Source organism: Peromyscus californicus, unplaced genomic scaffold, assembly GCF_007827085.1.
Source record: "Peromyscus californicus insignis strain IS unplaced genomic scaffold, ASM782708v3 Scaffold_20__1_contigs__length_68692818, whole genome shotgun sequence".
Taxonomy (NCBI): domain Eukaryota; kingdom Metazoa; phylum Chordata; class Mammalia; order Rodentia; family Cricetidae; genus Peromyscus; species Peromyscus californicus.
Genome location: NW_026294503.1, coordinates 43909930 through 43931922, shown reverse-complemented (window position 1 = coordinate 43931922; position 21993 = coordinate 43909930). Strand labels below are relative to the sequence as shown.

The window sequence follows — 21993 nt, the reverse complement described above, 5'->3', positions numbered from 1 at the left end:
TTTGCTTTAAAAAAAAAATCCAGGTGATGGTGGCAGAAGCCCTTAATCCCAGCATTCAGGAGGCAAAGGCAGGCAGATCTTGAGTTTGGGGCCAGCCTTGTCTACAAAATGAGTTCCGGGATGGTCAGAGAAACCCTGTCTCAAAAAACAAAAAAAGAAAAAAGAAAGAAAGGAAGAAGGAAGGAAGGAAGAAAAAAAGAAGAAAATGCAATAGAGTTGAAGCACAAGATAAGGACTTCAAAGCAGCGAATATAAATGTGTTCGAGGACCTTAAGGAGGATATGAATGAATCCCTTAGTGAAGACAATGAAAACACAAAGAAACAATTGAATGAAATAATGAAAACAACTAAAGACATGAAAGTAGAAATAGAATCACTAAAGAAAACTCAAACTGCAATAAAACTAGAAATGAAAATGTGAGGATGTCAAACAAAACCCTCAGAGATCAGTGCCTTATTCAGTCATCATCAGGGAAGCTGCTTCTTGCAGCAGATGGGAACTAACACAAAGGCCCACAACAGGACAATGTGCAGAAAGCGAGAGACTTTGGAGCACTCACTGCTAAAGGAGATGTCTTCATCAGACCCCTCCCCTCAGGGCTCAGGGATCTAGTTAAAGAAGAGGCAGAAAGCAAGAGTCAGAGAAACCTTGTCTGGAAAAACAAATGTGTGTGTGTGTGTGTGTGTGTGTGTGTGTGTGTGTGTGTGTGTGTGTTAAGATTTATTTTATTGAAACAGGATCTCACTTTCTAGCTCTGGTTGGCCGGGAGTTCACAATATAGACCAGGCTAGCCTCAAACTCATAAAGATCTACCTTCTTCTGCCTCCTGAGTCCTCGGGTTAAAGGTGTGTGCCACCGTGTCCTGCCTCATTATGCCACTTTTGTGAAAAAAAAGCAACATTTTCACTTCTTGCTAACTCATTTTAAGAATAGGCTTTCTGCCGGTCAAATGGTGGTGAAAGCCTTTAATCCCAGCACTTGTGGGGTAGAGGCAGGGGGGATCTCTGAGTTCATCGCCAACCTGGTCTACAGAGCATGATCAAGGACAGCCAGGGTTATACAGAGAAACCCTGTGGTGGGGGGTGCGGAGTCTTCCCTAAAAATGACAGAAAGTGGCAATTGCCTTTCAGCCTCCATTGGAAGGCAACAAGGGTGGGGAGACTATGGAATCCTATGTATAGAAGGGGAAAGAAGGGCCTGGAGAGATGGCTCAGAGGTTAAGAGCAATGGCTGTTCTTCCAGAGATCCTGAGTTCAATTCCCAGCAACCACATGGTGGCTCACAACCATCTATAATGAGATCTGGTGCCCTCTTCTGGCCTGCAGGGACACATGCAGGCAGAACACTGTATAAGTAATAAATAATTCTTAGAAGAAGAAGAGGAAGAAGAGGAAGAAGAAGGGGAAAGGAGAGCAGGAGCTGAGTTGTATGTAACTCAGCAGGCAGGGTGCTTGGCTACCATGCACAAAGCACTGGGTTTGCTGCCCAGCAACACATAAACACATCAGGGTGGATCTTTGTGAGTTTGAGGCCAGCCTGGTCTACAGAGCGAGATCCAGGAAAGGCGCAAGGCTACACAGAGAAACCCTGTCTCGAAAAAAAACAAAACAAAAAAACAAAAAAAAATTAAAATTAAAAAAAAAAAACCACATCAGGGTGATGTGTGCTTGTCATCTTAGTTCTAGTCAAGAAGCGAAGTTCAAGGTCATCTCAGGCTGCATAATAAGCCTGAAATAACAACGTACAATAGTAATAGTGGGGACATCATGTTATGTATTGAAATATCTTCCCGTTTTTAGGAGAATGTGAATAAAACTGTTATTTGAAAGCTGCCAAGTGTTATTTTAAAATTTTGTTAATATTTGTGTGTGAGCAAGGGTAAGGGAGGGAGAGGAGGAGGGAGGGGAAGAGAGAGAAAGAGGGAGACAGACTGTGGGTGCACCCATGCCATGGAGTGAGTGTGGAAGCTAAGGCAGAACTTCCCCCAAGATCTGGAATCAAACTCGGGTAGTCAGTCTGTGGCAACAAGAGTTCTGTCCCACCAGCGGTCCTCAACCTTCCTAAGGCTGTGACCCTTTAACACAGTTCCTCATGTATGGGGACCCCAACCATGAAGTGATTTTCGTTGCTGCTTCCTAACGGTAATTCTGCTACTGTTATGAATCATGATGTAAATATCTGATATGCAGATGGTCTTAGGCTACTTTTGTGACAGGGTTGTTCAAGATCCCCCCGGGTTGAGAACACTGTCCATCTTGCTGGCTCAGCTGTCAGTTTTTTTAAATTTGTTTTTTTAAGGTTTACTTGTTTTTATGTGCATTGGTGTTTTGCCTACAAGTATGTCTGTGTGAGGGTACCAGATCCTCTGGAACTGGAGTTACAGACAGTTGTGAGCTGCCACAGGGGTACTGGGAATCAAATCCAGGTCCTCTGGAAGAACAGCCAGTGCTCTTGCCCACTGAGCCATCTCTCCAGCCCCATCAGCTGTCAATTTTTAAAATGTTACTTATTTCCATTTTTTGTACATTGGTGTTTTGACATGGGTGTCAAACTGGAGTTATAGACAGTTGTGAGCTGCCATGTGGGTGCTGGGAATTGAACCCGGGTCCTCTGGAAGAGTAGTCCGTGCTTGCTCTTAAACACTGAGACATCTCTCCAGCCCCCAGCTCTCAAAGTTTAAATGTGGACAACCAGTTCACATTTCTCTAATATACTGTAAAGGCCAAGCGGTCGAGGCGAAGAAAGATGGAAAAGAATGGCAACTTGTTGGATCTGGCCTGGGCTGGTATTCATATTCTACCTAGAAAAACTCCTGGCGGGAAGACGGGCTCCAAGAAGTTGCCCCCAAATTACAAACTTAGGGTAGATCGGGACTAGAACCCAAGTCCTTGGAGTCCCACAAGGCAAGACTACAGGTAGTTATTTACCTGGTCTTACAAGTGTTTTTTATTTTATTTACGAATTGACCAAATGCAAATGACGTGCGCGCGTGCATGTATGTGCAAATGCGTGTGTACTAGCAGCTCCCTTGGGTCAGGTTCAGGCCAGTGTTAGATAGGACTTTCTTTTTCTTTTCTTTTCTTTCTTTTTTCTTTTTTTAAATAAGTATCAACATTTATTTGGCACCTGATGGCAATACAAATCTTGGCAGTGGGAAGTGTGAAGATTCTATCACACAAATATATGCATCCTATACTGACCCAAAAGCAGAATTTGGCAGCAAGTCTTCAAACCACTTGATTCATACAACAAATAATAATTGAGCACCTCAACTATCATAGGCCTCAAATATGCTGGACACCATGGAGATGTGAAGGAAGTTGTCTCACACGTGATATGTCTTCAGATGGTTTAAAAACAAACAATAAATCAGTGGATAAAAATAGAACACCTGAAAAAAACCAGAAGAGTACAAATACTAATTAAACTGCATACTATAATAGCAATTTAGAAATTGTTAAAGGCAGGATTTAACTAGAGTTAGCGGCTTGCCTCCTTCCTTTATTCAAGAAACATTCATTGACGACCTAGTAAGTTCCAGGTACTGGGTATACAGCAAGTAAGAAACATGATTTCTTCTCTCTGAGAGCTTTCAGTTTAGTAGGGAAGGTATCTGTAAGGATTCTGTCCTTAATTATGTCATCAGCCTGCGACGGCGTCCCAGCCTAAAAAGCAGGTGGGCCCTCTCACTCTCCTCCGCCAGCCACGAGCAGTGGGCTGTTAACCAACATTGGTGCCGTAACTCGGATACACCACCGAGCACCGAGGACCTGCTGTGACCGCTGCCATCTGCCGCTGGACCCCCACACTGCTACTGCTGCCGTCACCACAGTGAGTCAGCCGTTCTCACGCTGTAGTCTGAGCTATATTCTTTGCGACGGACACCCCGGGGGTTGTCCTCGGGCTGTACTGGCAATGACAGGCACATTTTTTGATCCTGACGAGGGGGTCAATGGTGTCTAGGGTTCAAGGGTGGACCAACTGCAGTGCATCCAAAGCCCTCACCTTCCCTTGACGAAGAGGAACGGTGACTTGAGCTGATTCATAGATCTCTCTCCACAGGGACGCCCGAGATTGTAGTCTGATCCTGGTTTGTTATTTCAATTTTTTATTTTTCTCTTGGCTACAGCCATGGGACAAAGGGACGGATACATTTGCCACCTACATTGGCGGATAGGGGTGGGCACTGGTAAACCTGGCCGCATAACAGCATCGCGGGAACTTCTGCCAGCGAACGGGCAAATAAGAGTTACTTTATCTCCAAGCTTTCTGCTGAAGCTCTAAACCCTTCTCCCTCCCCACCTCTGCATCTGCCATGTGCAACCTTTTCTGTCTGACTTCCACCGGCAGTGGGCGGGCTCAAATGGGCGGGCTTGGGCGGTTTCTACGTCTCGCCCTAACTCACCTTAACTCCACCCACTCGTTCTCAAACTGCCTTGAGAAACACAGACAGGTCTGGAAGCGGCTAAGATCCATACAAATAAGTTTACAGTAGTCAAAATGGCTCTTAAGCCAAAAATCAGCTTATAGCCTCAGACAAGTCTTCCAAAAGGATCAGTTTATAGTCTGCCTCCTGGCAGATCTTCCAAAAGCTGTCCTTAAGCCACCAATCATCAGGAAAAAAATTCAGGACACAGAGTAAAATCCATCTCCTGTTTCCCACACCTCCCCGACTAAAACTTAAGCATCTGGAGAGCAAGGCTCCTGACCCCACAGGCAAGAGAGTCATCTGTGACATTTAAGGTGTGCCAGGGAAGAGATAAAAGCCCGAAAACAAAATTGCCAAGTGCTGGCACTTGCTAACTTCCAAAAGCTGTTGGGTCCCTGTTTTAAGTGAAGAAAAGGCCACGGGCTAGCGAATGCCCTGCCAGGCCATCAACAGTCTTGTTAAAAGTGCCGCCTAGAAAGACAAAGAGTCAGCTGACTGCCCCCAGGTGCTAAGATGCATGGGTACATCAAGCTAAGACCTCCAGCAGACCTAGGCTTGGCTACAGCCATGGCAGGGAACCCAGAACGCAGCAGGGAATCGATCTGTTTCTTTCCTTCTGGACACCAGAGCCACTGACTCAGTCCTGGGAGTTTTGGGATATCACCTCTCCTTTATTATCAGGTACAGAGGACAGCCTTACCACCTCACCAGATTTAATTGCACTTTCAGAGTTACTTAAAGAAAAAAGATTTCCACGTAAAATAAGAGCTCATTGCTTCACTCCAGATCCACTGCCTGTGTTTCTCACGTGCATACAGACGGGGCCCTGATCTTTGCCTTGTCCCTAATTCCAAAAAAATAAATTTTCATGCACTGTTCAGTCAATGATACAGGACCACCACAGAACCAGAGTCCAGAGATCATCAAGTAAGAAACTGTAACAGCTAAAGGTATTTACACCCCAGACCCAAAAGCGTCTGGGCGCTATAAAAAGACTTTAATATAAACATCTATTACTGTGAGATGCTTTTAACAATTGATCACCTGTCTCCTGGATGCCAAACTAATAAAGAAAACAGGTGCTTTAAAATAATCTGTCTCTGATAAAGCTTAACATGTTTCAAAATCCATAGGGACAGGCCGGATCTACCTCAGATAAATGTCAACATAAAATAATAATGATTCTTTTATCTCTCTAAGTTTTTTCTGTGTCACCAGCATTTTGTCAAACAGAAAGTTCCCAGCCACAGCCAAGAAGGATACATGTCTCCAGAGCAAACGGATGACAGACAGCATCCCACAACACCTGTCTACCTCAGAAGACTCCCCCAAGAGCCAACCGACATCCAATAGTCAGCTGGAAGCAGTTTTTGAGAGGAACAACGCCCCTATTCCCATCTACCTGCTTTTTTATAATAAGCAAAAATCTGGGATGTAAGGAGTCTGTCCTTAATTACGTCATCAGCCTGCGACAGCATCCCAGCCTAAAAAGTGGTGGGCCCTCTCACTCTCCTCCGCCGGCATGGTCACTGCGGGCGGCGGCCAGCCACAAGCAGTGTGCTGTTTAACCAACAGTATCAACAAGCAAAACATGCAAGTGTGCCTCTACAAACCGCAGTAAGCACAATGAAGGGCCACCAGGATGCCCTCAGAAGAGGTACAGAAGACTGCTCGTGGACAGCATGGACCAGAGGTCTACTGGAGACTCGAGAATCAGACACTATCCTAAAGAAGCGCTCAAAACACCTGCAGCAGTGAAGGAGGAACTGAGAGGGGCCAGAGCACAGTGTGAAATCTCCATTTACTGAGATCCAAAGGGAAGGTGAGAGCCAGATCTCATAAAGTGGGGTAAGGATTTGAATTTTAGATGAGGTGTAACAGGAAGCTAGTGTTCTAAGCAAGACAGTGACATCATCAGACATTTTAAAAACCAAAACTACCGTTATGTGGAGAATAAACTGGGAGAGAAGCAAAAATGGAAATGCAAAAGGTTTTAAAGAATAAAAAAGGTTCATAAAAGCAGAGACAAGTGCTTCTAGGTTAGTGGCCTATCATGTATGCAACTATCCTCACTAACACACAGACAGCGAGATGGGATAATGCCTCCTAAAACTGAAGGAACCGTATGCTCAAGCAGATGGCAGGAACAAGATACAGCCACACCTTCAGTGGCCAGAAGATCCTGCAAAGGAGGACTTCACAGACTTGGCAGAGACAGTGAATGGGAGGAAAATGAAGAGGGGAATCAGTGCAAAGCAAGAAATTTCCTGGAGGCCGGCTGTGAAGTTCAGTTTAACTGCACATCAGAAATCACAGTAAGGAAGGAGACATTCTGGTGACAGGTGACAGTGTGAGACACAGCACATTTACCTGTCACCGAGTGCCTATATTGAAATGCCTACAAGGTTCATTTCGGTGACAATTCAAAGAAAGCATGACCAGGGAGCTGTCCACAACTTCCAGTGTCACAGCATACAGACCTGAGGCTCTGGCCAAAGGCTGGGTGCACAGAGCACAAAGGAGCCCAGGGTGAAGCTGAGGAGATGGCCCTTCACCTCAGGCCTACGCTCAAAAGCATGCACAGGAACGTCTGCTCACAGTAGCAGGGTCTAAGTCTCTCTGCCTCATCAAGATAGTTGAACACACCCGCATTAAATTGGGACATCTTCCAAATCTTCACTGTGGGGAAAAATGAGGTTGTAGATATGAAAAAAAGATAGGAGATGATCTCTGAGATACCTTAAATGATGTTTAAAAAAAAAAAAAAGCAATGACCAAAGTATCCCTAAGAGCCCTGGAACAGAAATATGAAACATTGAGAAATCCACATGCTCTCTCCCCACAACAATAATGTGTTCATAATGTCATTTTCCAGGCTCTTGGGCTGTAGCCAAAATGCTTCTGGCAACAAATCCATTCAGAGCTGGTTCTACAGGGAGAGAGCACCACACGGGGAGAGCTGTCCTTAAGTCTCATACCCAAAGATGGAGACGGCCGACAGCAAACAAGCCTGGTAGAGTCTCTTATCCCTGAGGGGGTAGACAGAACAAAAAACCATCCTCAAGAGAAGGCTCCATTGTGCCCCCAGCGGTCCAGTGGCCTCCAAGGGCATGAACAGCAGGTGGCATCACGTGGGTGGGTGACCTGGGAACAGGTAGAGCTGCCGACACAGAGTCCTACTACAGTACTCAGACATCTCTTTGCATCGGTGGAATTCTGTGCCAGGGGCGTAGCCTTCACGCTCCTTGATAAGGGCATTCACCTTAACCAGCATGTCAGCCACGTGCATGTCACAAGCTCTTTCGGAGAAACCCCGAGTGAGTGCTTCAATGTACCAGGAACCCCATTCGGTGTTCCGCACGGCAGCAGTGCCTTTTAGGCAAGCATAGCCACATATCATGTCCGAGCAAGTAGGTAGTCTCATCTTCATTAATTCCTCTCTGCCAGCATCACTCTCCTCACATCCAGGGGATTGTGGGTGGTACTTTCCATCTTGCTGGTCGACCCCTCCATCCGTCTCCTCTCCAGGGCATGCTTGGATGAAGAACATGTTCGGCTTGTTCTGTAGGCTTGGACAGTTAGCACTGTCAAAAAGTCGAAAAACCTCTTGGAGCTGAAGCAGTTTGCCATCCACACCGTAGATGCCACCTTCCACACCATGTGAGAGGTGTGCCACTATGCGGGAGTCTGTGACCCGGTGTGTCACTGTGCAAAGTTCTGAAGTTTCTCTTGCATTTCCTGTGCAGTCTGATCATGTAGAGCATGGACATTATAGCCCAAAAGCTTGAAGAGGGTGACTAGAGTATTGTGGTCCACTTCCCCTCCAGAGCGAAATTCCAGGTCTTTCTCTCCAGTGAAGTGTACATTACTCAACAGCAGTGCCAGGCCAAGAGGCTGAGACTGCAGCCTATAGGCCAGTTGGTAATGTGCCCGATAAAACTCAGGAGTGCATGGCTTCACCTGAAGGCAGGGAGGACCGTCACCATTGTCTAAGGAGTGTTCTGTAGTACCTGTGGATAGGCGGAGCTGCTTGGGAGGCGGGCAGGTCTCACACACCCAGAAAGGGAGACTTGTATCATAGTCACAGCTCAAGTGACTTTGCCTGGTCTCTCGCAGGGCCTCACAGAAAGCATCAAAAGCCTGTAGATAGGACTTTCAAGACTGAGCAATAGCTCTGCCTACTGTAGGGTTTACCCCGAATTAAAGGTCACATTGAATTAAAATTCTTTGTTAAAGCAATGATCCCTGCGGGGGACAAGAGAACCCTGACGAAATTCGTTGACGAAATTCTATTACGTTAGAAGATATTACCGCCTGCTTCGTGGTGATATCTACAAATCATTGTTCGTTTTGTGGGAAATCTCTCTTTTTGTGTGTATGTTCATTGATTCAAAACACACCTACATCAGAGTAGTTTGGTTTCTTCACTTTCCTTTCCGATTGGCTGAAGAGCATTTACCATGATTGGCTAAAGCATTTGCCAGTCGTCTTTCCGGAGCTACGACAGGAAGAACTGGAAGAAGAGGATGGGGGAAAGTGGCCTGAACTCAGCTGTTTTATTGGCTCCGGTAGCAACCGCTAAGTGCGTAGCAACTCTAATTTGTGATTGGCTTACGTGCCCGCCAGTCACACTACCGGAAACCAGTGTTCTTCTTGTACTCTGCTTTCCTTGCCTGATTGGCTGTGTTGAGCAGGGTCGGCGATCTCTGATTGGTCCGACGCTCTACGCGGCCCGGCCTGCCCGCACTCTGTTGCCGTGGTTGCAGGCCCCGCCCTCCCGCTCGCTGACAGCGAGGCTTCTCCAGGAGGGAAGCGGGTCCGTTGGTCGGTCTGGAACGAGGCTGGCGCGGTTTGGCCCGCGCCTAGCCGTTGCCATGGCAGCCACCGGCGGGGGCGCGGATGACGAGTCCCGATCCGGTCGCTCGAGCTCCGACGGCGAGTGCGCTGTGGCGCCGGAGCCGCTGGCGGAAGCCGGAGGCCTGTTCTCCTTCGCAGACCTAGGCGCTGCGCTGGGCGGCGGCGCAGGCCTCCCGGGCCGGGCAGCCGGCAGGGCCCAGTCCCCGCTGCGCTACCTCCAGGTCCTGTGGCAGCAGGACGCCGAGCCCCGCGACGAACTGCGCTGCAAGATCCCCACCGGGCGGCTGAGGCGCGCCGCCAGGCCCCACCGCCGGCTCGGGCCCACGGGCAAGGAGGTGCACGGTGAGCTCAGCTAGGGATCCTGGGGTCGCTTGTGAGTGATCGCAGTAGTTAGAGCTGCCGAGGACCGTGGCTTTGGCCACTTGGACATCACCGAATGAAAACTTTCCACTCTCGGGGGTGGTTGTAAGTAGACAATAATGTGGGACAGTGGAGAATATTTTCATTATTAGAGAAGGGAGCCCAGAGCCTGTGGCCACGCTATACCAACTTGTGTGGATGCACAGATCTGAATCAGACTGCTCCACACGTGGCCCTTACACAACCTACAGACACTTGTGGCCTCGGTTTCCTATTTGTAGAATGGGTACACTGCCAACTTTACTGGGGTGTTATCAGTTAGGGAAGGTTCTGAACGTGTAGTCTACCTTTGTGATGGGCCAAACACTTGTTTGAAATACAACCTTTTATAATCCTTTCGGAGATATATTGTGACCCATGGGAAATGATGACCTGTACAGAATTTACTGTAAACAAGAAAATCAGCCAGGTGCTGTAGTGCACACCTGTAATCCTCAGGAGGCAGAGGCAGGAAGATGTCTGTGAGTTCAAGGCTAGCTTGGTCGAAGTAGCAAGTTCTAGGTCCACAGTGTGAATCCTGGCGATTGCACTCAGGTCAGGTTTTGAAGCAAGCATCTTTCCCCACTAATCCTTTTCAGCATCCCTAACTCCTACATATTATCGATATCAAGTCCAGTTATTACCACTTGGACATTCTGATTTCAAGTCACATAGAAAAAAGACTGTACCAGTATTCCAACCCAGGTCAGCCAGACTGCCCTCGTATGTCTGATATATTGTTTTCTACCGTTTGTGGGTGTAAAGGAAAATGGGGTGCAGGAGGATTAAGAATGAAAGTTTTAAGGTCCCTTTTCAGACTACCACCATTTGACCTGATGTGTGTGTTAGTGTTATAAAGATCAAAAGAGGGCCGGGCAATGGTAGTGCACGCCTTTAGTCCCAGCACTCAGAAGGCAAAGGCAGGCAGATCTCTGAATTTGAGGCCAGCCTGGTCTACAGAGTGAGTTCGAGGACAGCCAGGGCTACACAGAGAAACCCTGTCTCAGAGAAGGTTAAAAGAGAATTTCAAAGTGCTATAGAAACAAAAAAGTGGCATATGGATGGATGCAATTGTTACAGCTAGTCTGCAGTTTTTTCGGACCATTCTCTGACAGCAAAGGTAGTTTCTGTTAGTTCTAAAGTAGAGGCAATGTCAGTGAAAAGAGGGATGTTTCTGCTTAGGAATTAGCAAGTTTGGTAATCCATTTAGGAAGGAGTAGAACAATAAAAGGTGGAGTGCAATTAGCTCACAAAGGACTAAATAAGCCCTCTCATTCTTTCTCTTTAAGAAAAGATTATCTCTGCCGGGCGGTGGTGGCGCACGCCTTTAATCCCAGCACTCGGGAGGCAGAGGCAGGCGGATCTCTGTGAGTTCGAGGCCAGCCTGGGCTACAGCTCGAGATCCAGGAAAGGCGCAAAGCTACACAGAGAAACTCTGTCTCGAAAAACCAAAAAAAAAAACAGATTATCTCAGTTTTCTTTGTAACAACTTAAGAGCTGGCAGAACAGCTTAGCCTTGCTTTATAGATGATGGGCCAATGCCCAGGGTAAGAAACTGGCTTGCTCAAGGTTGCCAGCTACCACAAGTGGCAGAAATTAGATCTGGCTCCAGAAGTCAGCTTTGTTACAGAAACTGGTCTCCCCTCCAACTGTGGCCCAGTTCCAGGTTCTCCTTGTTCCCAGTCTGGTGGTTTCTACCCCAGCACCTTTGCCTTTCTGTGCTGCTGTGACCGAAGGGTGGACTACCAGGGAGAGCTGTGAAGCGTGCGCCTTCTGTTCTCTTCTGGTCCTTTTTTTTTTTTTCTTAACTTGTTTCTTCTGTCTTTGTAGCTCTGAAGAGGCTGAGGGACTCGGCCAATGCCAATGATGTAGAAACAGGTGAGTGTGCACAGTGGGACCTAAGGACTGATGGGGAAGGAAAAAGCCAAGTACTCCATACCCGAGCAGTCTGCCAGCTCACCCTCATTCCTTGGAGCATGCTCGCTGTATTTACTCCCTGACTCTGAAGTCACTGTGCAAAACAGAAGTAAGGTGTGGGTACTCCCCACCAGGCTCCTCTGTTACCCAGCGTCTCTGGTGTCCCAGTGCTCATCACCCTGTGTGCATCCTGATGCTAGGGACCATGCCTGTTTTCTTTGTTTTTATCCCCCCTGGATTCAGCAAAGCCCTCAGCAAAGAGCAAGTGCCCACTTTGGAACTTTTGGCTCCCAGGAGTGAACACTCCGCCTTGACTGCCGGGTGATCATCTGGCACTCCTGGCTGTCCAGTAACTGGTCCTCAGACCTGTTACTGACAGGGCGTCTGACAAGCATGGGTGGGGCTCCCTGTAGGACACTGCAACTGTCTTTCTGTTGCTGCTTCTGGGCATTCCCTAACTGAGGTAGAGCATCAGAGGTACAAGGACAGCTTCTAGGACCAATAGTACTACTACTACCACTACTGCTATTGCTGCTGATACCTGCCATGTCTTGGGGGTGGGGGTAGGGTGTGGGGGAAGGCTGTGTCGGTTTACTATGGCTGCTGTATTGTCAGACTGTCACGGTGACAAGGAAGGAGATTGATTTTGGCTCATGATTTCAGATCTTTTAGTTCTCAGATCATTTACTCCATTCACACCTCAGTGTGGTGGGGGATGCCCTTAATCCCAGCCCTCAGGAGGCAGGGGTAGGTGGATGACGAATTAAGGCCAGTCTGGTCTACACAGCAAGTTCTAAAACAGCCTGGGGGACAGAGGAAGAGGAAAATAATAGGCTTGGCTCCGTGGCAAAAGAGCATTTGCTGTAAAAACAAGAGGACCTGAGTTCAAATCCCCAGGACCCGTGTGAGAAAATCAGGCATGGCTCCATGTGTCTGTAACCCCAGCATCAGGGGGTTGGAGACAGGTGGATCCTAGGAACTTGGTGGCCAGCCATCCAAACTGAAGCAGGAAGCTTCAGGTTCACTGAGACCTTGTGTCATAAAATACGGTGGCGAGTGACAGAAGGCCCCTGATGCCCTCTTCTGGTCCCTGCATGCAGACACATAGGCACATGCACTTACACACACCTTGAACATATACCCTACATACGCAACAAACAAAAAAGATAAATTAATGAAAAAGAAAAACAAAGCAAATTTGCATTGGCCATTGCTGTGGGGTGGGCGTGACAGAGGAGAGGTCAGTGTCACTGTGTCAGGAAGCAGAGAGAGCATGCGTGTGCTCTCAGGCTCCCTCCTTTTCCCTGTCCTGTCCTTCTGGACCCGCAGCATATGGAATGGTGCTGCCCACGCTCAGGGTGGGAATTCCCTCCTTCCTGAATCTTCTCTTGAGAGTGCCCTCATAGGTTCACACTGACATGTGATCTCCTGGTTACTTCTCTGATCAAGTTAGGATTCACCATCCAAGCAGCCTCAACAAATGACCCACAGTCAGTTTTCAACAACACAAGTATCATGGACAGTTCTGTAGGTCACACATCCAACCCAGGTTTCCTGGCCAGGCTAAAACTCCAGGTGTCTTCCAGACTGCATTTCTTTCCGGAGGGTCATGGGAAGAATCTGTTTCTCTTTGTTTGGCAGTTCCCAAGTTGCCATGTTTCTTACCTACAAAGCCCGCAACAGTGGGCTGAGTCCTATCTTGCCATCTCTAGTTTTTGAAGTAAGAAAAGGTCCTCTAGCCGGGCTGTGGTGGTGTACGCCTTTAATCCCAGCACTTGGGAGGCAGAGGCAGGTGGATCTGTGTGAGTTTGAGGACAGCCTGGTCTACAGAGTGAGATCCAGGACAGGCTCCAAAGCTACAGAGAAACCCTGTCTTGAAAAACCAAAGGAAAAAAAAAAAAAGAAAAAGAAAAAAGGAAAAGGTCCTCTGGTTTTAAGGATTCATTCATTTCCATTGGGCCTGGATAATCCAGCATTGTCTTCTTATCTTGAGTCTTTAGCCTTAGGCAGATCTATAAAAATTACTTTTGCCTTGAAGGTAACATAGCCACAAAATTTGAGGGCCATTATTCTACGTACTTCCAGAGTACGGCATTCTGCTTTGGTGGTGGGATGCTGTGAGAAACAGGTGAGATGTGAACACTGATGAAGGGCCATGGTTATAGGAGCCCCCTTACAGCAGGCATGGGAGAGGGACAGTTACCTCAGGGACCTGCTTCCAGATGGGTTCCCTTGCCTTTGGCTCAGCAGTAGTCAGTAGGCCCAGAACCTGGAAGGTCTGTCCACTTCTCACTTTGGTCTGTTTTCCATGAAATTAAATGTTTGAGGATATTTGAGCATCAACTTAGAAAGTTTTGCAATGGAAGATAATAGACATTATTTTTTAACGTTATTATTTGGAGGAGCATGTGTGTGCTTGTAGATGTCAGAGTACAACTTAGGGGTACTTGTTCCCTCCTTCCACCTTGTGGGTTTCTGTGATTGAACTCAGGGCATCAGGGTTGGTGCCTTGACCTACTGAGCCTTCCTGCACACCCAGGCACTTTAAAAAAAAAACTCTCTAGGGTGTGGCAAGAGAATAGGGTTAGGGCTGATGTCTTTCAGTTTGGTCTTGAACTTGTGAATCTCCTGTCTCCAGAGTGCTATGGTTGCAGGAGTGTGACATGACAGCCAGACAGACAGCCAGGAACACTAACTGCGCACTTAAGGGACACTATGCTTCATACCAATGACTAAAACTTGTAACATAGCTGAGGAGGAAGAGTATAAAGTGACGCCAGTTCAAAACCCAGATGGAGCTGGGCAGTGGTGGCCCACGGCTTTAATCCCAGCACTCAGGAGGCAGAGGCAGGTGGATCTCTGTGAGTTCGAGGCTACCTCGTCTACAGAGTGAGTTCCTGGACAGCTAGGGCTATAGACACTGAAACCCTGTCTCCAAGAACTGAAAACCAAAACAAATCCAGGCAGGAATACAAATCACAGCAGGTTTGCGGCCTGCTTTGCCTCTTGTCACCTGGGTCACTGTGGCCTCTGAGCCTTATGTGTCACTGGGCTGAAGTGTCCTGGTCTGGGAAGTGTTTGTGACCCCTTGCATGGCTATTGTCAGGCCGACTCCTGGCCAGAATTCTGAGTACACTGTCCAGTGAGCACTATTCTAGAATGGACAGTCTCCTGCTGCTAAAGAACAGGATGAACAGGAAATGGAGAATTGTGGGAGAAGAGAGGCTGACTCAGCTGGGGAGAGCTGCATGGACAGGAAGCAGTTTGGACTTTGGCTGGAAGGACTCATATCCTTGAGGGTGCTGCTGGGGAAAAGAGACTAAAATGTCAGACTCTAAAATGACTGGCAGCAATTTTCCCCACTTGTGCTGGACATGGTCATTAGTACATAATGTCTCCCCCTTTTCAGGGCCCCGCACTGTCAGAAGCAATAGCACATCCATTATCCCCCTCACAGCGGCTCTGCAGATGTCAGGGCAGAGATGAAGCCCATTTCTGATGATGCTGTGAAGACCAGGCCTCCAGGCCTGTGCTCATCCCAGCTCCTGCCACCGCCTCATGATGGTGGCTGTGTACTCCTTTCTTGTTTCGCTTAGCCTGGGACTCTGTGTGTCCCTGGGGCTTGTGCCCCGGTCCCTTCCAAGTGCTACCTCTTAACCAAGTACCAGCCAGTAGCTTGGGCAGCTGTGTCCAGCTGGAACGGATATGTATCCTAGCAGAGACAGAGGATGGGGCCACGACCTATGCCAGAATTACTGTGACTCTGTAATGCCTACCATAAACATCAGGAGCCTCTTCTGATGTTCTAGCTGATGCCTAGACACATCGGTTAAACAGAATCCACGGCCAGGAAGGTAACAGCTGCCCCTGGGGGCCAGTAGTCCCCGTGGGGCCGGCATCTAGGAGGGACCAACTTTCCTGTGAATTATGAATGGTTCATCTGGAGGGGCCTGGAGCATCACTGGCCATCCCTAGGGACTGTAGCATAGCTAACGCTACTGCTTTCTCTCTCTCCTCCTCCGCCATCTTGGTGGTCAGTGCAGCAGCTGCTGGAAGACGGCACAGATCCCTGCGCCGCTGACGACAAGGGCCGCACGGCCCTCCATTTTGCCTCCTGCAATGGCAATGACCAGATTGGTGAGTCCCGGGGAAGCGACAGGAACTGGTCAAGGCCAGTGAGTGGAATGGGGGAGGAATTGCTGTCTGCATGCCTCAGGGGGACCCGGGCTGTGGGACAAGGAAGACTTGTGACAGGAGTCCTCAAGTGCTGGGATGACAGATATGTGTGCCACTATGCCTTGGTGAATAGTCATTTAATAAACAGAAGTGCTTGTTAATGCTTGTTAATGAAGTGTGTGTGTGTGTGTGTGTGTGTGTGTGTGTGTGTGTGTGTGTAACAGGGTCCGTGTGGTCCAGGCTGGCCTTAGACTTGCTGTGTTGCCGAGAATGACCACCGACCTCCTCCTCCTGTCTCCGAGTGCTCGCATTACAGGTGTACACTGCCACACCTTGGGCCAGCTTGCTTTTTTTTTTTCCTTTTGTGGTCCTGGGATCAAACCCAAGGTCTTCACTCGTGTTGGCAAGTGGTCCACCACTAAGCTATATTCCAGCCCTCTTTTTACTTTTTTTTTTTTTTTTTTTGGTTTTTCGAGCAGGGTTTCTCTGTGTAGCTTTGCGCCTGTCCTGGAACTCACTTGGTAGCCCAGGCTGGCCTCGAACTCACAGAGATCCGCCTGGCTCTGCCTCCCGAGTGCTGGGATTAAAGGCGTGCGCCACCACCGCCCGGCTTCTTTTTACTTTTTGGTTTGAGACGGATTTAGTAAGTTGTCTAGGCTGGTCTTGAGCTCATGCTACAAACCAGGTAGGCCTTGAACCTGAGAGCCTCCAGCCCCAGACCCCTGGGTAGCTAGAATCACAGACCTAAGCCACCAGGCCCAGCTACAGTGCGCTGGTTGCTCCTTTCCTATGGTTGGTGGGTTTTTCTGTGTGTAACTCTTCACGAAATCTTCACCTTCCCCACAAAGATAGTCTCCTGTTTCCTTCTAGAGATGTGACAGTGTTACTGTTCACATTTCATCTATGACCAATCCCTCTGGAATTAGCTTGTGTTCTTTTATGAGACTCAGCCTGGCCCTCCAGTGATTCCAGCTGGATGATTGGCAAGCCCTGGCAACATGAGGTGGCCCAGGGCTGCTGAAGAGGGGAGACTGTTCATGGAGCACAGCGTCATCTATGGCCTCACTCAGTGCAGCGTGCTGCTGTAGAGGGAATAGGAAATATCTTCAGGAGCCTTCCCGGGTACTTCCCTCTGTCGGATAGGACCGAGAGGCCAAGAGAGTCTCCCTGAGTCCTTGGTTCCGGACCCTTGGGGTCCTACACATAAACCCTGTAGATCACATAAGTAATTGAGTGCATGCAGCAGCATGGGGAACCGTGTCTGGATCCCGCACTCTGCACTCCAGGGCGAGGTTCAGTTGCTGGACCTCTAACAGTACATCGTGGCTCTTTCTGTCTTCAGTGCGGCTTCTCCTGGACCATGGGGCTGACCCCAACCAACAGGATGGCTTGGGCAACACACCACTGCACCTGGGTAAGTCCTCGAAAGCCACTGCCAGGTGGACTTCGGAGACGTAAAGCCTAGGGTTCTGCAGACTCCCGGAAGTATCTCCTAGCATCCTGGCAGGGCCTGAAACACAAGTGTGCGTTCCCTACAGCCTGTGTCCCACAGACCAGCCATTCACAGTTGGCTGTGCACTTGGCAGCCTGGACTGCCTGCAGCTCCTCTGCTAGGAAGTGGGTTGTGAGCTCTTTGGCTGTCACAGCCTTGCTGTTGACTCACACCATCGATTATAGTGAGTCCTATCTCTGGGCCTCAGTTTCCCCAGCTGTACAGGGAGAAAATGGGACTTGACCTGAGTCCTGCCCAATAGGGCACACTGCCTTGGTGATACTGTCTCAGGAGTAATGTGGCCCAGGCACACCCAGACACAGCTTCTCTTCCCTGTTCTCCACACTCGTGATTCTTCAGTCTCTCTTGTTTCGCAGCGGCGTGCACCAACCATGTGCCTGTCATCACCACACTGCTTCGAGGAGGTATGTGGCCCCGTCCCCTCTTCCCGCCTTTCTCTTAGTCTCATCCCCAGCATGCTTCCATCTGCCTGTTCCCACAGGGGCCCGTGTGGATGCCCTAGACAGAGCTGGCCGCACGCCCCTACACCTGGCCAAGTCAAAGCTGAACATCCTACAGGAGGGCCATTCCCAGTGCCTGGAGGCCGTCCGGCTGGAGGTGAAGCAGGTGAGCGATTTCTACCTGGATGGGTACCATGCTCACCAGACCTCCTGCCTCTGGCTTAGGGCTCCTGATCTCACTGACCCCCAACATCCCAGCTCCATTATGCTAATGGTGGCAAGTTGGGCCTGTGCCTGCCTTCTAGCCAGCGGCTCAACTCGCCATCTCCTTCCAGATCATCCACATGCTACGGGAGTACCTGGAGCGCCTGGGGCGGCATGAACAGCGGGAACGGCTGGATGACCTCTGTACCCGTCTCCAGATGACAAGTACCAAAGAGCAGGTGAGCTGTAGCCACAGGACCTGGGGTGTCACCACCACCGTGGCCCTCACAGCTTCTGTCCACTTCCTGGAAGCTGTGGTGGCTGGTGTGTGCTCATGTCCCTGCTCTCGGGGTGGGGGTGGGGGGGCAGTCCCAGACTACCTGATGCCCAGGATGAACCCATAGTCAAAAGGGTTGGTGACACCTAGGCCTTCACTGGTCAAGGACAGACTCTGCTGAGCCCAACACAGAAGTCTCGAACCCCCATCCTAGTCACTGAAACACCAAGATGGGGGAAGCATTTGTATGCCCTGAAGAGGGGCACTGCCTGTGTTCCATGGTGATCCCCCGGTATCTGCCTGGGTTTCTCCCTGCAGGTGGATGAAGTGACAGACCTCTTGGCCAGCTTCACCTCCCTCAGTCTGCAGATGCAGAGCATGGAGAAGAGGTAGCAAGGAAGGTCCCATGCTTTGCCAGCACCCTCTGTCCTCCGCTCTCGGTGCAGGGAAAGCTCAGGGGACTCCGGAATTCCACCTTGCCCTTGCCCTTAGATGCTGAGGGCAGAGCTGCTTCCAGACAGTCTGCATCATCTCTCTGGGCCAGGACCACAGCCCCAGCTCCCGCTGCATAATGCCAGCCTCTGTAGCCATACTCTAGGCCCACGTGTGCTGTCCTAGCCGACACCACTCCTGTGGCCTCCCTGTGGCCTCAGCAAGCCCCAGAGCCCTATTTCTTCCTAGCCACGGACTTATTGCCGTCATCTGGCTTTGGGTAGGCATGCCGAGGCCCCCCTGGCTGCTGTGGGTCTCCAAGCTGGCCCTGCCCCTCACACCAGCACTGAAGTTTAGCCCTGCCCCTGACTTTCAAGGACACACTGCACTGCATGGGTGTCTCTGAGCAGAGGAGGGACATTGCTGATGCCTAGGCCTTCATAAGGTTAGGGACCCTGTTTAGCCCAAAGAAAGGTCTCCGGTTCCTTCCCTCCCAGTCGCTGAAACACTACGGATGGGGATCCATTTTGCAGCCCAGTTGTCAGAGACAGACAGTGGTCCGTGTGCCCAGGTCCTCATCCCAGGAACCTCGAGGCCTGGGCTGGTGTGGCAGGAGTCTGCACAGACATATCACCAGAGGTCTCTAGAGGAGAGAGGATCCTGGATCATCTAGGTGGCCGGGGTCTCATCCGGGTACCCTGTGGGAGGGAGGCGGGAGATGACTGCTGCCACATGGGTGTGAGAAGTGGAGGAGGAAACCAGGAGCTGGGGAAGGACTGCAGATGGATCACCCTCTGAACCCCCTGCAGGGCCTGGCTCTGCTGAGACGGGATTGAGCTCAGTGGGACACGGTTTAGTTTCTAGCCTCCAGAACTGTGAGAATAAATCTGCTGTTTAAGCTGTTTCTTTTAGTGGTGGCTTCTTGTAGTGACAGCAGGAACTGAGGAAGTAGCAGGGACTCAGACTCATTGCAGAGGTCTCTTAGGTCCGCTGTACAGTGCCCTACCCTGTCCTGAGGGAGATGACTCTGGGTGGGGGATCCTTACATAGTAGGTGCCCCTCAGATAGGGATCGGCCACTGGCTGCTAAACTCAGTCCGTGTCTGGCCCGGCATTGCCCCATTTTCTCTCGACAAGCTGGAAGCCCTGGCTACTGGCAGAAGAGAGTCCATCTTCAGATCCCAGCTCCGTACCGAGTGGAAACTCAGCCATCCCCAGACCCTGGAGGAGGAACTGGATGGGATTTCAACCCCCCAGCCCCCATGTGGAGGGGGAAGGAAGCCCAAAGTCCCCCGCGTTGGCAGGGTTGGGAGGGCAAAGTGCTGCAGCAGCCCCAAGACTGAGGAGGAGCAGCTGCCGTCCCTGCTGAGGGGCAGGAGGAGCTGTGTGGGGGGCCAGGCTTTCTCCTCTGCCTGGGTGACCTTCACTTCTTGGGGCCCAGGGGTTCACCTGATCTTGCTCTCTTCTTGGGGCTTCGCTGGGGCCAAAGCCATTACCTGGGGCAGGTTGGAGACCCCGCCCCCCTCAGGCCTTGCATCCTTGGGCCTCCTCACCCTCGACCACCAGGAAAGAGTTAAGGCATGGTAACCGGCCCTCTGGCTGTTAGGGGAGGGACAAGAACGTCAGAATGGAGTAAGGTTTGTGTGGAGTGCGCCCTGGCATCCTGAAGAAAAATCTACATTAAGCGAAATTGGAACGCCAGCTTTGGTGCCCTGGGAACAGATTCGTGAAAGCTGCCAGGGTCTTCTGGGGCTGCCTGGGCATGCCAAGGACACCTTGCCCCAAGCTGCTGCTTTGAATTTGAAGAGTGGGGTGTGTTGGAACTTCAAATTGTCCTGAGGTGACCCAGAATTTCTAAGACAGTAGGACACAGGGACTAATATTCCCGAAGCCTAGGCCTCCAGGAAGGATGGCATCCTGCACCCTGTTACTGCAGGTTAGGCCCCAAGAGCACCCTTGGCCTTAGCACAGTGTCTGTTACTAGCTCCTTCTGTGGCCATGCAGACAGAGAAGGGAGGGCTTGGTGCAGGAAGGGGGCTTCTAGGTTAATCATCAAACACTGGACCAACTGCCAGGCAACCTGCTTTGTCCCATTTCCAGCCAGAATATTTCCTATAACCCTGAATCAGTCTGAGGAGCCAACCAGAGGGAGTCGGCCCAGACACTGGAGTGAGTCAGGAACACACAAGTGGGCCCTGGGCGATGGACTGGGCAGCGGCAGGAAAGAACTCAGCGGAAGTAGTCCTCGGGGTTGGCTCTGGAGCTGGCTGCCTGAAAGCCACTGACTGCGGGAGGGTGCAGTGGGCAGAGCAGGGAAGGGGGAAGGGGGAGGGAAGGATCTTGCTTTCACCTGGTCCTGACTGCTTCCTTCCGAGCATGAACAATCCATACTGAGCACTTTCTCGGACCACACATGTTCACATGTTCCAGGTGGGCCTGCTCTTGCTGCTGCCCACACCTGACCAAACAGATTTGCCAGAGCCCCCACCCAGGCAGCCAGATCCACCTCAAACTCATGCTGATTCTACCATGCCTGTGTGTGTGTGTGTGTGTGTGTGTGTGTGTGTGTGTGTGTGTGTGTGTGTGTGTATTCCCTTATTCTACTGATGTGGTGATGTGGGAAACTGAGGCTTAGACAGAAGGAGATTTGCTTGAAATCAGCAAAGTGTCAGCATCTAGTCTAGCATTCTCCACCCCCACCTGGCTTCCAAAATCCCCATGTCTGTAGTACTCCTAGGATGCGGTTGGTAGGATGGGCCATACTGAGTGAATGCCGCCTTCTGTGAGTAGTCAATGTTCTCAGAAGCAGGGGTCCGACTCTTTCCTTGCCGAGCTCACAGTAGAGTGTGCTGGGTGGATAAGACACACACCTGATACTAAAACAATGGTCAGAGGTAATGGGGCTGGTCAGGAGCCTAGGTAGTCCTGGCTGATCTTTGGGGAGGGGACACCAAAGGGTGAGAGGTTGGCTAGACAGGAAAGTGGATTTGGCTAGGAAGGGCCCCTAGGAGGTACTTCTGGATAAGACCTTAGTGCCTTGGAGGGAGGCCAGCTCAAACGGCCCAGCTTTACCCAGAGGCCTCACAGCCGTGAAGTATAGCAGCTGGGATTCAAACCCAATAGAGTCTAACGCCCATCCCTTCCCCCTGCGCTACATGGTTCTCCGGGTTGTCCCAGCAGCTGAGGTCAGTGCCTGCCCTAGCTCCACAACGGTTACACAGAACCCCAGATGTGGAGGGAGCCTCTGCACCCACAGGTACCCCCATCCACCGGGTCCTGGAACCATCCTTCCAATTCCAGCCTCACCCCTACACAGGCCACTTAGCTTGCTGCCAAGCAGATGTCTCC

At 50.2% G+C, this 21993-nt stretch overlaps 2 protein-coding genes across 2 annotated transcripts; one reads left to right on the top strand and one right to left on the bottom strand.

Annotated features, from left to right (window-relative positions):
• Positions 1–3174: 3174 nt before the first annotated feature.
• Positions 3175–8886, bottom strand: LOC128117240 (caspase-2-like). The gene is given in 3 exon segments (XM_052749227.1): positions 3175–8136; positions 8139–8583; positions 8836–8886. Coding segments are annotated over 3 exon segments (1074 nt in total). The 3' UTR covers positions 3175–7558.
• Positions 8481–19550, top strand: Ankrd54 (ankyrin repeat domain 54). Its single transcript, XM_052748320.1, has 8 exons — positions 8481–9630; positions 11518–11565; positions 15643–15741; positions 17123–17194; positions 17650–17697; positions 17775–17899; positions 18069–18176; positions 18533–19550. Exons 1-8 carry the CDS (start codon positions 8958–8960, stop codon positions 18605–18607), a joined length of 1248 nt encoding a protein of 415 aa, XP_052604280.1. The 5' UTR covers positions 8481–8957; the 3' UTR covers positions 18608–19550.
• Positions 19551–21993: the final 2443 nt, after the last annotated feature.